At 39.9% G+C, this 16724-nt stretch overlaps 1 protein-coding gene and 1 pseudogene across 1 annotated transcript; both read left to right on the plus strand.

The window, feature by feature from the left end:
- The first annotated feature begins 427 nt into the window (after positions 1 to 427).
- On the plus strand, positions 428 to 2650 carry LOC116329595 (tripartite motif-containing protein 16-like). The gene has a single exon (XM_039608588.1). It carries the CDS (start codon positions 462 to 464, stop codon positions 2148 to 2150), a length of 1689 nt encoding a protein of 562 aa, XP_039464522.1. The 5' UTR covers positions 428 to 461; the 3' UTR covers positions 2151 to 2650.
- Positions 2651 to 7549: 4899 nt separating this feature from the next.
- LOC120438164 lies at positions 7550 to 9919 on the plus strand (annotated as a pseudogene).
- The last annotated feature ends 6805 nt before the right edge of the window (positions 9920 to 16724 follow it).

A 16724-nucleotide genomic window follows, 5' to 3' on the forward strand; every position in this document is an offset into this window, starting at 1 on the left:
CAATTTTCAATTTCGTTGAGTGACAATGACAATAAAGATTCTGATTCTATCAGAATCCTCCTGTATTGATTAAAACTGAAGGACTGTTTGTGAACTTCAGTGAGGACTCTGACATTTCTAAACTGAAGTGTATGTATATAGAAGAAAGGGTTAATGAGCTTAAAAGCTGAAAAAAAGGTTAAACACACAGTATCCATCTCAAACCGCTCATGAAGCACAGCCTGATGACCCTCCCTCTTCTTCCTGCTCTTAAACACAGCACCTCCTCTCTGTCCACGTGTTTCCTCGTTCCCTCCCCTTCAGATCTGCACTTTAAAGATGGGTGTAACCAACATGTGGTGACGTGTAAGAGCTGACAGGCTCCATTCACTGCAGAAACACATGTTGTTGAGATCACAGCTCAGACTAGTTTCCGTTATAAGGAAGATAAACTCACACAGTCACTGACACTGAGAGGAGAAATGGCACAGAAAGGAGTTCAGCTGGACCGAGAAACCTTCTCTTGTTCCATCTGTTTGGATCTACTGAAGGATCCGGTGACTACAGCCTGTGGACACAGCTACTGCAGGAACTGTATTAAAACCCACTTTTATGAAGAGGACAGGAAGGGAATCCACAGCTGCCCTCAGTGCAGGAAGACTTTCACACCGAGGCCTGTCCTGGAGAAAAACGTCATATTAGCAGCTTTAGTGGAGCAGCTGAAGAAGACTGGACTCCAAGCTGCTCCAGCTGATCACTGCTATGCTGGACCTGAAGATGTGGCCTGTGATGTCTGCACTGGGAGGAAACTGAAAGCCATCAAGTCCTGTTTAGTCTGTTTAATTTCTTACTGTGAGAAACACCTCCAACCTCACTATGATGTAGTTCAGTTTAAGAAACACAAGCTGGTGGCCCCCTCCAAGAAGCTCCAGGAGAACATCTGCTCTCGTCATGATGAGGTGATGAAGATTTTCTGTCGTACTGATCAGCAGAGTATCTGTTATCTCTGCTTGATGGATGAACATAAAGGCCATGAAACAGTCCCAGCTGCAGCAGAAAGGACTGAGAAGCAGAAGGAACTTGAGGTGAGACGACTAAACATCCAGCAGAGAATCCAGGAGCGAGAGAAAGATGTGAAGCTGCTTCAACAGGAGGTGGAGGCCATCAATGGCTCTCCTGATAAAGCAGTGGAGGACAGTGAGAAGATGTTCACTGAGCTGATCCGTCTCATCCAGAAAAGAAGCTCTGATGTGAAGCAGCAGGTCAGATCCCAGCAGGAAACTGAAGTGAGTCGAGTCAAAGAGCTTCAGGAGAAGCTGGAGCAGGAGATCGCTGAGCTGAAGAGGAAAGACGGCGAGCTGGAGCAGCTCTCACACACAGAGGATCACAACCAGTTTCTACACAACTACCCCTCACTGTCAGCACTCAGTGAGTCTACACACTCATCCAGCATCAATATTCGTCCTCTGAGGTACTTTGAGGATGTGACAGCAGCTGTGTCAGAGACCAGAGATAAACTACAGGACATCCTGAGAGAGGAATGGACAAACATCTCACTGACAGTCACTGAAGAGGATGTTTTACTGTCACCACCAGAGCCAAAGACCAGAGCTGGATTCTTAAAATATTCACATGAAATCACACTGGATCCAAACACAGCAAACACACATCTGTTATTATCTGAGGGGAACAGAAAAGTAACATTAATGAAACGAAAACAGTTTTATTCTGATCATCCAGACAGATTCCCTGTGTATTATCAGGTCCTGAGTAGAGAGAGTCTGACTGGATGTTGTTACTGGGAGGTGGAGTGGAAACGAGGAGTCGTTCGCGTAGCAGTCGCATACAAGAATATGAGCAGAGTAGAGAGGCCATTTGGATGTTTATTTGGATACAATGACAAATCTTGGGCATTATATTGTGACACAAACAGTTTTCAATTTTGGCACAACAAAGTCCAAACTGTCCTCTCAGGTCCTCGGTCCTCCAGAGTAGGAGTGTACCTGGATCACAGAGCAGGTATTCTGTCTTTCTACAGCGTCTCTGAAACCATGACTCTCCTCCACAGAGTCCAGACCACATTCACTCAGCCGCTCTATGCTGGACTTTGTGTTTCTGGACATTGGTTTTTAGAATATGGAGCCACTGCAGAGTTGATTAAAGTCAAATAGAGAAGACAGGTTGATGTTGATCCCTGACCATTATATGTACTTGTGTAGTTTCTAAATGAGGCTTTACATTTTAGAAGCTGAGAAGTTCAGTGGTCCATTGATGTGTGAAAATAATATTGCACTGATTCAAACTGTACTTACATTTATATACCTTACATCAATATAAATCTGAATTTGTTCTTATGGCTGATAATCATGTGAGTTTAAATGATACTACTCTTCATATTCAGCATGTTTGAAATCTTTCATCAGTCTGGTTAGTGGTTTTATTCTGTAGTTGCTGTAGTGGGTTGTCAAATGCAACAATATATTGGAGCTGCAGTGATTCATCAGTTAGTCAATGATTAGAGAATTGATTGTTTTATCATTATTTTAGTCACATTTAAAGCTGGTTCCAGTTTCTGAAATGTGAAGATTGTTGATTTTCTTGATCATATATGATCGTAAACTTAATGTCTTTGAGGTTTGAACTTTTAAAATGCGATAAAACTTTGAATCCCTGAGGTTTTTGATATTATATCATTGTTATTGTATCAAGAGTGATGACATTTAATGCCATTTTTCATATGAAAAATTTGATCACACTCAATCATTCAAGAGTTGCCAGTTTGTCTAGGAATCGGAAGGTGGCCGGTTCAAGCCCCGGCTCCAACAGTCTCAGTCATTGTGTCCTTGGGCAGCTGTGGCTACAATGCAGCTTGCCATCATCAGATGACTGAATGTAGTGTAAAGCCGTTTGGGGTCTAAAGCGCTATACAAATACATGCCATTTACCATTTTACCTTTTAAATATAAAACTAAATGATACAGTAGGATAGACATGTTTCAGTACCCTGAGCTGTGTCTGGCAGGCAGAGCATCTCCACAAATCTGATGCTTCTGATTTGGAGAAAATGAGCTGAGGGAGACACCTGGTGGACAAACACAGACATGACAGAAAGAAAGACTAAAGTGCAGAGTGGAGACAAACAGCTGGAAATACTTGTTGGAAAGGATTGTCATGCTTCAGAAAAACACACAGCACACACTCTAACAGTCCTTTATTTGCACTGACGGAGACACGTGAAGAAACCAAATCACACAATAATGAAGTGAACACATTTATAGCCAGTGTTCAAGATGATGGATAGAAATGAAAATCATGGAGCATTTATGTATTTTTAGGTCTGTTTCTTACAGCAGAAGCAGCATTTACATGAACTCACTGGCCTTTTTCCACTGAACGCTCTCTTCTTCATCACCTCATCTGCCTCTTCTGACTGCTGCTGAGCTTCTTTGTATATGTAAAGGATTTTTCTTCTATCGTTATCTTTTAAGGGTTTTCTCATAGTAGTTTTGGGGAGTTTTTAATTAGATTTACAGCTTCACAATAACTTTGTGATGTCAGATTAGAAAGTCTGTGTCCAACCCTGGTGTTTGATCAGATGTTTGATCCCTGCAGGGTTGGATTTTTTTATATGAATGTTGAACTTGTTGTATTGGAATTTAGTTACTTATGGATTATTCATTGTAAAAAAGTGCATCTACCAGCATTTTATTTATTTCTTATTATGATTAACACGTCAAACAAATATATTTTCCACTTTTTGTGTGACAGATGCAGGAATTTCTCTGTCCTGCATGTGGAGAAATCTGCTGTTAAATCAGAACATTAACAGGTTTCAGGTTGTATTCAAACACATATTACTGTGTATCATGTGTCAGCAGGCATGTGTTAACAGGGACTATAAGACACTTTAATGCATATTTAATGTTTAACACAGTAAGATGCACAGGTTCATTTCACTAAAACGAAGCAGGAGATGTCCTTCCAAGATTTAAAGTTAGTTTATTTTTCAGAAAGGGAAAGCAACTTTAAAAAAAACCTACACATTCAACCATACAGGGAAGGAGAGAAAGGCTTGAGAATGGTTTACTCAAGGGGAAGGCAGATCTAAAATTTCCTCAGAAGCCAATGTGCCATATGATTGCATTAGCAATACATTTAATAACACTCTATATTAACAGTTACACACTATATAGAACAACTTTATAGAATTATATTTGTTTGCAGATGTTGGCAACTATCAGCAAATAGTTATCAGCTATAACAAAAAAAAAATCTGCTCACACAGATATGTAGAGCCAAATACTGTAATAAGGCCTCTGCAATATTCTGAAGACGGTTAAACTTGTCAGGTATTGATGTCCAGCAGGTGAAAATGCAGCTCCATGAACACACACAGCTGTGGATTCCAGCTGCATTCGTAGTTCTGCAAATTTTGACCCCCACAGAGTCGAGCTTTTCACTTCAATCAGCTGCATTTCGATGTTCTCTGTGTCCAGCCAGATAATGCGAGACAAACCCAGCTGCTCATTAAGGCTTTCTGGTTTCATCAGAAAAGAAACGGATATCATGACCAGCAGCTTTTACAGCTGTGGCTCCAGCAAACATCAGCTGATACTAGAAATTAATATTAAATAAATTCTAACAACAGCTGATCAAGCTTAAACGTTCTGCTGTTGTTTAGCGCGACATCCGCTAGTTTCCTCTTTCTGGCGCAAAGTGGGCGATAAACAAACAAGACAGAAAAGCCGATCAGCTGATCATTGATCAGTTTCACGATTGAAGTAGCAACAGGAGAGAGAGGGGAGAGAATGAGAGGAGAAGAGGCAGCTGTGCAGCAAAGACACAATAACTCCAGCTTTGTGTCTTTTTTCCATTGTAGCTGAAGTCCGGGACAAACTGTGTTCCTTTTCAGCTCAGTACGAAACGTGTAATATTTTCTCTGAATGCGGGACCATTACGCTTTTTACGGGACGATTGGCAACTCTACTAACTAACCTTATGAATAACATAAAGTTCATTATCTGTAACATCATAGCACCCACCCAGCTGTATAGAAACTCCGTTATGCTCCGTCCATTGACTACAAATGATCCTGTCGAGGAGACAGAGAGGGAAAGAGAGGAGCAGACACACTGAGAACTGGAATAAATCTGTTGTTGAGCTTTATTTGGAGTTCATAAAGTGAAGCTGTAAACTAACCAGAGACACATGAGGTGAGGATGATGAGCAGCAGGATCCTGCAGATCATCTTCTCCCTGTGAGAGGAGACAGAGGTGAAGAGTCATCAACACATGAGGTCAAAGGTCAGTCAGTACAGCTAGAAGAAGGAAAATCTACAGTCTGACTTCATTCACTCATTACAACATCTGATCCTCTTTATGATCTTGATTATTACACTGACTGACCAAAACTACATGAACTACTGAAATTAAAGCAACCAGGAGAAAAACCTGAACTTTGATTTACTCTGAAAATATTTCATATTTTTAAAGTACAGGCATCAAGTTGAAAGTGAAAGTTTTCCCAGCAAAGTCTAATCTTAAAAGTAGAAATGTTGTACACTTGTAGGGTCTTTACCTTAAAAACCTAAAGTGCTTTGAGGCAATTTTTGTTGTGATTTGACGCTATGTAAATAAAATTTTGTTTTCGTTCTCCCGAATCCAAACTGACCGCTGGTTCTACTAATAATAAAATTACAGTTTCATAAGGTATTGCGATTTAGGGTTTTTATTTTTATTTTTTACCAGGTATCAACTATAGTGTGAAAACTGGACATAGAGTGGCGTTAAGTAGTGTCGTTATGATGGCTTGAGTTGAGCATTTTTACCATTGTCATTCAGAACAGATGAGAGAGAGAAGCGTCTGACTGTGAATTCTTTGCTTCTTTAACTCAAAGTGTTTCGGGAAGTATGAGGATTGATAACGCTAACTCTATGATGACAGACAAAGAAAAGCATGTGATGTTTCTTCCGGATCTGCACATGCACTTTTTCCCTCATGGCGCTAAACTGAGCTGAGTTGGAATGTAACCTGCAGGCACACTTCCAGGATCTCCCACTGTCTGTAGAGTTTGCACGGCTCTGTGAAATGCAACATTATTTATTATATTAGTATTATAATGATGCTCTTTTTCCAAAGCACAAGACAAAAAACATATTTTAGTCCATATAAAAATATCCAATGCGCCGCAGCGAGAGGCTCGTAAACAGGTCGCTGATGTAATAAGTGTACTGTCCTTGATCAAAACTAAATATTTAAAATTTCCAATCACCCCTAAATTTAAAGAAGTTCATTTTAAAACTACAAAAAACATCTACCCCTCTAATGAATTTATGAAGGAAATATTTAAATTTGTGTCAGACAACTGTTGTATTTGCAAAACAACTTGTGACTATCCAAAATTTATGGAAATCTCTCCATGACTTAATATCATCCTTGTCTAGAAATATTGATTTCTGGTCTTTTCAGAATATTCAAATAGGAGTAATCCTCAAGGATGAAAATAGGGAGTTCTTAGTAAACAATCCCATTATTACAACAAAATATTACATTCATAAATGCCGATATGCTAGATCCCGCCCTTCATGGCTTGCTCTTAAAAATGAACTTTCCCTGTTGTGTAAATCTCTGAATAAGCCTCAGGCATATAAATTGCATACATTTTTAGAAGAACTTTATGTCTTTTAGCCCCTTTCTTAAGCTATATGTCTTGTTTATAAGACCTCACTTTTATTGATTTTCATGCTCCCCTTTATCTCCTTCATTTTTGTTCTTTATTTTTTATTTTATTTTATAACGTATTTATTTGGTTTTACTTTTTTTATATATAGTTACAATTGTTGTTAGTTTGAATGTAACATACCAACTACATCATTGTAATAATATGGTTTTCCTCTGATTAAGAAAGAAAAAAGAAAAAGGAGATGTGATATACTTTTGTGAAAGATTCAGTGATCCACTATTTTTTTGAGATTGTCATTGTTCTAAATAAAGTTTGAAAAAATGTGTACTGTCCTTCCTTCTTTCTCTTCACCACCAATTCACCACGCACCTGTAGTTAGCCAGATGATGGTAGCAGTTGTGATCAACTCGACCATAATGACAGAAAAATACTTTTAAAGAAGGATCAGAGTTTCTTTTTATTATTCTTGTCAAACATTTATCATGTTTTTGTGGAGCTGAATGTGTTTGAAAACTCTTTAATATGTTTACTGCCTCATACACCAACTACTACACCTGCTGCACCCTCTCACCTTTGATAGTGTCTGATGGAGAGAAAAAATTGAAATGAGCATGAACTTAAATGCAACTTAAGCATCATGTCAGTGGCTGCTTTATCTCTATGTTTAGGATCATTATCCTCCTGCATTAAAAAAAAAAAACCTGTAGCACTGGTTGTTAACTTCAGTGAGAACTGTGACATTTCTAAAGTGAAGTTTACTTATGTAGAAGAAAGTGTTAATAAGCCAAAAAGTTGATGTGAGCACTGAATTAAAAAAAGGGTTAAACACAGTATCGCTCTCAAACTGCTCCTCTTCCTGGAGTGAAGCACAGCCTGATAACCCTCCCTCTTCTTCCTGCTCTTAAACACAGCACCTCCTCTCTGTCCAAGCATGGGTGTAACCAACATGTGGTGACGTGTAAGAGCTGACAGGCTCCATTCACTGCAGAAACACATGTTGTTGAGATCAGAGCTCAGACTAGTTTCAGTTATAAGGAAGAGAAACTCACACAGTCACTGACACTGAGAGGAGAAATGGCACAGAAAGGAGTTCAGCTGGACCGAGAAACCTTCTCTTGTTCCATCTGTTTGGATCTACTGAAGGATCCGGTGACTACAGCCTGTGGACACAGCTACTGCATGAACTGTATTAAATCCCACTTTGATGAAGAGGACAGGAAGGGAATCCACAGCTGCCCTCAGTGCAGGAAGACTTTCACACCGAGGCCTGTCCTGGAGAAAAACACCATGTTAGCAGATTTAGTGGAGCAGCTGAAGAAGACTGGACTCCAAGCTGCTCCAGCTGATCACTGCTATGCTGGACCTGAAGATGTGGCCTGTGATGTCTGCACTGGGAGGAAGCTGAAAGCCATCAAGTCCTGTTTAGTCTGTTTAATTTCTTACTGTGAGAAACACCTCCAACCTCACTATGATGCAGCTCCATTAAAGAAACACAAGCTGGTGGCCCCCTCCAAGAAGCTCCAGGAGAACATCTGCTCTCGTCATGATGAGGTGATGAAGATTTTCTGTCGTACTGATCAACAGAGTATCTGTTATCTCTGCTTGATGGATGAACATAAAGACCATGAAACAGTCCCAGCTGCAGCAGAAAGGACTGAGAAGCAGAAGGAGCTCGAGGTGAGACGACTAAACATCCAGCAGAGAATCCAGGAGTGAGAGAAAGATATGAAGCTGCTTCAACAGGAGGTGGAGGCCATCAATGGCTCTGCTGATAAAGCAGTGGAGGACAGTGAGAAGATGTTCACTGAGCTGATCCGTCTCATCCAGAAAAGAAGCTCTGATGTGAAGCAGCAGGTCAGATCCCAGCAGGAAACTGAAGTGAGTCGAGTCAAAGAGCTTCAGGAGAAGCTGGAGCAGGAGATCGCGGAGCTGAAGAGGAAAGACGGCGAGCTGGAGCAGCTCTCACACACAGAGGATCACAACCAGTTTCTACACAACTACCCCTCACTGTCAGCACTCAGTCAGTCTACACACTCATCCAGCATCAATATTCGTCCTCTGAGGTACTTTGAGGATGTGACAGCAGCTGTGTCAAAGACCAGAGATAAACTACAGGACATTCTGAGAGAGGAATGGACAAACATCTCACTGACAGTCACTGAAGAGGATGTTTTACTGTCACCACCAGAGCGAAAGACCAGAGCTGGATTCTTAAAATATTCACATGAAATCACACTGGATCCAAACACAGCAAACACACATCTGTTATTATCTGAGGGGAACAGAAAAGCAACATTTAAGGAACAACAACAGTCTTTTTCTGATCATCCAGACAGATTTACTGAATGTTTACAGGTCCTGAGTAGAGAGAGTCTGACTGGACGTTGAGGTGGAGTGGAGAGGAGGAGGAGATTGTGTAGCAGTCGCATACAAGAATATCAGCAGAGCAGGGAGCCTCAATAAATGTGTATTTGGATACAATGACAAATCTTGGGCATTATATTGTGACACAAACAGTTTTCAATTTTGGCACAACCATGTCCAAACTGCCCTCTCAGGTCCTCGGTCCTCCAGAGTAGGAGTGTACCTGGATCACAGAGCAGGTATTCTGTCTTTCTACAGCGTCTCTGAAACCATGACTCTCCTCCACAGAGTCCAGACCACATTCACTCAGCCGCTCTATGCTGGACTTTGTCTTGGGTTGTATAATGGAGACACTGCAGAGTTGATTAAAGTCAAATAGAGAAGACAGGTTCATGTTGATCCCTGACCATTATATGTACTTGTGTAGTTTCTAAATGAGGCTTTACATTTTAGAAGCTGAGAAGTTCAGTGGTCCATTGATGTGTGAAAATAATATTGCACTGATTCAAACTGTACTTACATTTATATACCTTACATCAATATAAATCTGAATTTGTTCTTATGGCTGATAATCATGTGAGTTTAAGTGATACTACTCTTCATATTCAGCATGTTTGAAATCTGTCATCAGTCTGGTTAGTGGTTTTATTCTGTAGTTGCTGTAGTGGGTTGTCAAATGCAACAATATATTGGAGCTGCAGTGATTCATCAGTTAGTCAATGATTAGAGAATTGATTGTTTTATCGTTATTTTAGTCACATTTAAAGCTGGTTCCAGTTTCTGAAATGTGAAGATTCTTGATTTTCTTGATCATATATGACTGTAAACTTAATGTCTTTGAGATTTGAACTTTAATAATAATTTAATAAAAATCTGAATCCTTGAGGTTTTTTTCATATTATATTATTATTACTGTATGTAGAGTGATGACAATTAATGCCATTTTTCATATGAAAAGATTCATCATATTTGATCATTTATACATTTAAATATAGACACTTAATGATACAGGCCTTTATATTGCGGAGGATAGATATGTTTCATTGCCCTGAGCTGTGTCTGGCAGGCAGAGCGTCTCCACAAATCTGATTCTTCTGATTTGGAGAAAATGAGCTGAGGGAGACACCTGGTGGACAAACACAGACATGACAAGAAGAAAGACTAAAGTGCAGAGTGGAGACAAACAGCTGGAAATAGGGCTTTGGAGTTGACGTCACGCCGCAGTGCATTGTGGGATTGCGGCGCCATGACAGAAGGCCACAAATCAAAACAAACACACTTTGTTGGAAGCAGGACTGTCAGAACATTGCTTAAAATCAGCGCAGAAGACAAAGGGCTGTATTGCGACCGATTGCGCCCAGACGCGTGCATCGGTAATGTGGACCCGTATGAAATAAACCCAGACAGCCTACCGCCGTTGTCCTATCCCGATATTTTCGCATACCTTGTCTGTGGAGTCAGCGGATACACGGCGAATCATTTTCGGAATTATAAATTCCTGGAGACGCACATCTAATTCACAAACGGTTGGGTACAAGATTTGGCCGTTTTTAAGCCTCCACGTTGTGAGTACGTTGACCATATGACCAAGATACAGCCAGAGGTTGCACATAACATGGACTTCTCCCCAGCAGCTGCCCCCAAAATTGCTCTAGATGAACAATTCACGATTGATACCAGCTGTGCGTTGCCTTGTAAAATGTTTGCATTTCATGTGTACCTGCACATGTACTTGCTAAGTACATGTGAACAGATCTTGAATAAAAAAAGTAAACATACTTTTCATTTCTGTTTTATTGAAACCACTTTACAGAAAATACAATTATTTACAATGAACTGTACATGCAACACAGCAGTTTTATGAATATTCAACAAGAGCAAGTTTCATTTGGCCCTGGTTTGACAACCACACTGGGGCACATATTCACCAAAACACAGCAAACCTTAACATTCTTATCAAGCAGTGTTGTGTCTTCACCCTCACATGATATGAGTAACTCCTGTCCACAGCCTCCATGACATGGTGATTTTGTTGTTGGTCTTCTGTCAGATCTTCATCTATTACTTCTGCACGGGGCACACCTTCATACTCTGCAGCTGCATAATGAAAGCATGTATGATAAAATTAGTGCATACACATAAGGTAAATGTACACCAGTATTCCAGGTGCGTGATTCATCTGAAAGTTATGTGCAGATTAGCGTACAATGAGCGCAATTTTGTATGTTTTTGGGGCAGGGGTTACCTCCGATGGGTGCTCTTTTTCGCTTTCGTTGCACTCGCCTTGCGTACTGGTCCGAGTCTGACCGCTGCAATCCAAGCCTGACGTCTTCGTTTAATAATATCGGATACATGAGATCCCTCCCGTTCCTTCCAGGAGGGGAAACGATGAAAAGAGAGCCCATTTTCCAGCTTCTTGCCTTCCCTATCGTGTGATCTAACGTTGCAACCGACAACACAGTACGTACGAACCATAGCTGTCGCTTCCGTGTGCTTCGTTTGGCCTACTGTCATGGCGGGAGGGGGCGCTCCAAAGCCCTATACTTGTTGGAAAGGATTGTCATGCTTCAGAAAAACACACAGCACACACTCTAACAGTCCTTTATGTAGCCAAGTGAAATAATACTTCGCATGGAAAGGGTTTAAAAAGAGGGGATTGTGTTTTTGACTGGTTGCCTGTCTACCAGAGGTCTGTTGTAGGGTTGTCATGGTGATGACTAGACCTCGCGTTTTGGGGGTATACTGTCCCTTTAAGAGCCGCCGTAAGCTAGAGCACGCATGCACTCAAGTTTGTGTCACACACTGAGCGCTGTGAGCGGGAGCGAGAGAGAGTCAGAGGCTGCAAATGATTCAGTGGCTAGCTACACAAGAGGTAAATGTGCTTAAAAAGTGTAGAATACTGCAAAATATTGTCACCAGTGTTGTAGTAGACTGTAATTAGCTAAATTTCTTTAGCGATGACTCCATGTTTGTGACCATTTCTGTAGAGTTCTTAACGTGCGACGGGTGTATGTTTAATGGTCACGTGCTGTGAGAGGGACTGAAGAGCGGGTTGGCGTGAGTAGTGACAGTGTCCTAACAGATTTCAAAGTTGTTAAGTTTATACTGTTATTCACTTTGCATAACTCTGTATGTTTCTGAACCTTTTAAGGGTTTTTGGGGGGAGTTTTTAATTAGATTTACAGCTTCAGAATAACTTTGTGATGTCAGATTAGAAAGTCTGTGTCCAACCCTGGTGTTTGATCAGATGTTTGATCCCTGCAGGGTTGGATTTTTTTGAATTTGTTGCATTTGATTTGAGTTAGATTTTTACTGATAGATAATTCAATGTAAAAGTGGATATACTGACAGGTTATTTCTTTGTTATTATGATTAACACGTCAAACAAATATATTTTCCACTTTTTGTGTGACAGAGGCAGGAATTTCTCTGTCCTGCATGTGGCGAAATCTGCTGTTAAATCAGAACATTAACAGGTTTCAGGTTGTATTCAAACACATATCACTGTGTATCATGTGTCAGCAGGCATGTGTAAACAGGGATTATAAGACACAACAATTAAGAGGACCCGAGGGAAGCTCGGAAAAGCTTGGAAAGCTAAGCAGAAGTTATTTGGAGAGGAGAGGATAATGGCTGCTGAAGAAAGAATGCCGTTGGTTGAAAAGAGAGGTAAAACGACTTCAGTGGTGTGGAAACCAATGCTCCCTCTAAGTTTGCGCGCGTGCGCATTTGCGCACTGCTGGCACGGTCTCTGCAAGACAGAAAATCTGCGTTGCTATGCAAAAAAAAATCTAACCTGAATTGAAATTAAAATTAAAACTTTAACAATTCTGTTTTGCAGTGTTAGTCAGTAAGTGACTGGCTGCTCCTGTATGGGATTAGAACGATGCCACCTTATCCTATAGTCCAGCCAATAATGCGATTCACATTCGTATATACGCAGCCAATCAACGTCGTTGACAGGCTATGACAGCGTCCTTATGTGCTGACACCGTTTTTTAGCTAGCAAAGCGGCGTGGCTGATGTGCAGTGAAGCCACATTAATGACAACGTGTACAACCATTGGAGATGTGAGCAGGACAGACGGAACAATTGACGGAAAAAGTGTGGACTTTATACCAGTTTTTAAATTGTGTTGTTAGGCCACGTAAAACCAGAGTTATGATAAAAATATCTGCAATGTTTGGTTTTCTTCCTGAATACTATCGTTGTTTATATTTACTGCGGGAAGAAACGGTAAAAACAGCGTTTTATAAGGAAAACGCTCGAAAGCACCCTCCACCTGTGAGCAAAAACAAAACCAAAAGACCCCACCCTTTCCTATTGGTCGAAAAAAGTACCGTGTCGACCAATCAAAAAATGATATGGCAATGTGGGATCTAGTTGTTAAGAAGCGGGGGGAAGTTTTAGGAGTGACGGCGGTGTTCTGAGATGTGAGAGATTTGAGACGTTTAGCGCAAATCTTGTATAGTTAGTGTGTAGTGTAGTCAATAGTTTTGTTGTGTGTGTCAGAACAATGAGGCGGCTGCTGAATGTTACAGGAGTGATACATCTCCTGTTGTCAGGCCTGCAGGTATCAGGCTGTTGTTCTCCTTTATCTCATAGGGGACAGAAATTACTTTTTGGAGTGGCACAAATAATTTGTGTGGCATCAAATTTGATGCAGAACAGCTGATTGTTCTGTAAATAGTTTGAAATGTTTATTTAAAAACGCCTTGGCTGCATTAAAAAAAAAAATAGCTGCAGAAAACTTTGTTGTTTGCCAAACTGAGTAACTTTTTTGAAGTAGTAACTATATAATTAATTGCCCAACATTGGTCATTATATACTGTATTTTGCAGACAGAGAGTTATAGGACTCTCTCCCAGACCACAGACTCATAATACAAGTCAGAGCTTTATGAAAAAAAAAAAAGAAGAAAGAAAGTTGTGTTTTCAAAATTGGAGTTCAAGTTATTTTTACCTCAAATAGTGTTAACATACTACACAGGAACAAGATTTTTCAAATTTTTATTGTAAGTGGGCTAAAGCAGTTAATTCAAAGTAGTCTAACATTAATGTAAATGCTGTAATTTGATTATTTTAATAAACCATGTAACTTGGATGGATTCGATGCTGGCGTGACCACAGTGCACACGTCTGATGTCGCTCACAGTGGTCCAAGGGACTGCTCAGAGAGTTTGTGTGTTCGCTCAGACACATGAAATATTTGAGGGAAGATTGGTGGAAACATTATGGGTTCGCGGAGTCAGACGTGGATCAAATATTATGCAGTATTTTGAAGTTCACTAAACATAGATGTTTACATTTTTCATTTATTTTTTATATTGCAAACATTTGCACTGTAATCAGTATTTGCACACTATTTTATATTATTTTTTGACAATCTTTAAAGCCATTATTCAATACATTGTTATTGTTAAATAAATATCGTCAAATAATCGAGATCTCAATTTCAGTGAAAATAATCGTGATTATCATTTTTGCCATAATCGAGCAGCCCTACCGTCAGGTGAGAATGGTCAACAGAAGGGGAAGGCGGATCCATCAAATAAATAAATTTAAAAAAAATCAACTCAGGTGCTTTTGAACGTGCACTCAATCGTGAAGGGAACCAGGCGCCAACTGCACACACACAACATGGGAGACCCACCACCATCTTCAGCTCTCACCCTGGACACAAAGGAAATAAAATCAGCAGAGTTCTACACAAGTGGTGAAGTTGAATGATTGGCAAATAAACGTTGGTTTTAATGATGGACAAAACTGATTCAAATAGTTCCTCCAAAACTTGGCTTCAAAGACGAAAACTGTTTTGTTTTTCATGTTTACACACATATATTCTGCTCAAAGCTCAAGAATGGATTGAGGTGAAAGATTTTTCTAATCACTCCAACATTTGTTTAGCTGCTGCACAATTTCATTCATTTCACTGGATGAGTAGATTTTTCATTTGATTTATCAGTTAGATAAGCACACAGAGACTCGATGAGCTTCTATCTGTGTTATTAAAGCTCCAAATTGTGGGTTTCTACAGCCGAGTTCCTGAACTGCAGGAATCTCATGTCTGTTCCTGATGCTTCACTTTTGTTCTTGTTTTAAATGCAGTCTGAACTTTGAACTACAGGATCAGTGACATGACAGTTTTATATATATCATAGAGGAGGATCATCGCAGTAACAGATTAGCCAAATGTAGAATATTACAGTGTTTATGGAAAACAAATGCAGTTTTTCAGGGAAAAAGGGCCATATAAATATCTACACTAACCCCACCCCGGACCAGATGGTGGTGCTATAAACGTGCTATATAAAGGCTGCTGAGCTGTGTTGTTCATTGGATTAAATAAAACTGATCACACAGTCAGACATTTTTCCCTTCTCCATTTTTTCTCTCATTTTTTAAATTTCTACTTTTTCAGATATTAGACATATGTCTTTATCTAAACTGCTTCACCCAAAGGTTTTCTTCTTCTCTCATACATAAAATACAGTTCTTAATCTTAGTAACATGTAAAACGATTTTGTTGTCTTGTTTTAAATGTGTTCTCTAAATGTGCCTTATCCAGTCTGTATCCTGGACCCTGAGCAGATACAAGAATGAACACCAGGCTGAAACAGACACAGCAGGGACTCAGCAGCTCGGAGTCAGCATACAGTCAAAGACAGATCAAGGAGGCCGTTCACAAGTCCATAAATCATAATGACGACCAGTCTGAACTTTTCAGTGTCTGAATGTCAGGTCGTGTTGGAAGTTTCATCTGGGTGGAGACGATGTTGTTATTGTTGTAGGCTTTCTGTATAAATTCCACACAGACGAGTCATAAAAATGTCATTTATATCAACATGGGTTAAACAGTACAAGTGCATTTTGCCTTTACAACAGTGTCCTGCATGTTGAAGAAGAATGATGAGTGAGTCTTTCTTCTTCAAGTCTTTCACTCATCACACGTCATTTTGAGTTGACAGCTGGTTGCTATAATGAGCGGCCGAGGCTCCGTTTGAGCAGGACACACACTGATGTATTTCACACCTTCTCAGATCCATTACAGCATTTACTCTCCCCCACTAAAGTTTCACTTGGTATCTGCTGATTATTTACATAAAATAACTAAATAAACTGATCATTTATATTACATTGTATAGCTTACATTAACACACATCCTAGCAAAGTTTGTTTTACACATTTTACATATTTATTTACAAATTCACATTCCAGTGATGAAACACTGCCATGAAGTGTTTAGGAAGTGTTTAATGGTGAACATTAATGTTGTGTGAACTGTGCCGCTGCTGTTTTTTTGTTAGACTTTCCAGAATGGTGTGATATTCTGGAGCACTTATGGGCAACCAGTAAATATGATGTGGGAAAAATGAACAGAGGTAGTGACTCTGACCATGTAACAGTAGTTAATAATTAAAGCCAGAAGCAGTGACTGCAGCACTGCATGGCAGGTTCTAATCCCTGTACCATATTGTTTCACCAGAGAGCAAAACTTTTCCTGTGATTTTTCTGGCAGATTTTCAGGTTTTGTTTTAGTACAAGGCTGATCATGCCAGTTAGTTTTGGGTTTGTTTTTTCTTTTTAAGAGAAAGACCGTTTTTATGCTTGGACGTCCTGAACAAGCCATATATAAAGATATGCACTTAAAAGGTAATAGTTTGAACAAAATTAATCACCTTCACAACAATAGGGGTATA

This window comes from Oreochromis aureus, linkage group 3 (genome assembly GCF_013358895.1).
Source record: "Oreochromis aureus strain Israel breed Guangdong linkage group 3, ZZ_aureus, whole genome shotgun sequence".
NCBI classification, from domain to species: Eukaryota; Metazoa; Chordata; class Actinopteri; order Cichliformes; family Cichlidae; genus Oreochromis; species Oreochromis aureus.

Excerpts from the sequence above, each read along its gene's own strand:
- LOC116329595 (XM_039608588.1), top strand. The coding sequence starts at position 462 with ATGGCACAGAAAGGAGTTCAGCTGGACCGAGAAACCTTCTCTTGTTCC.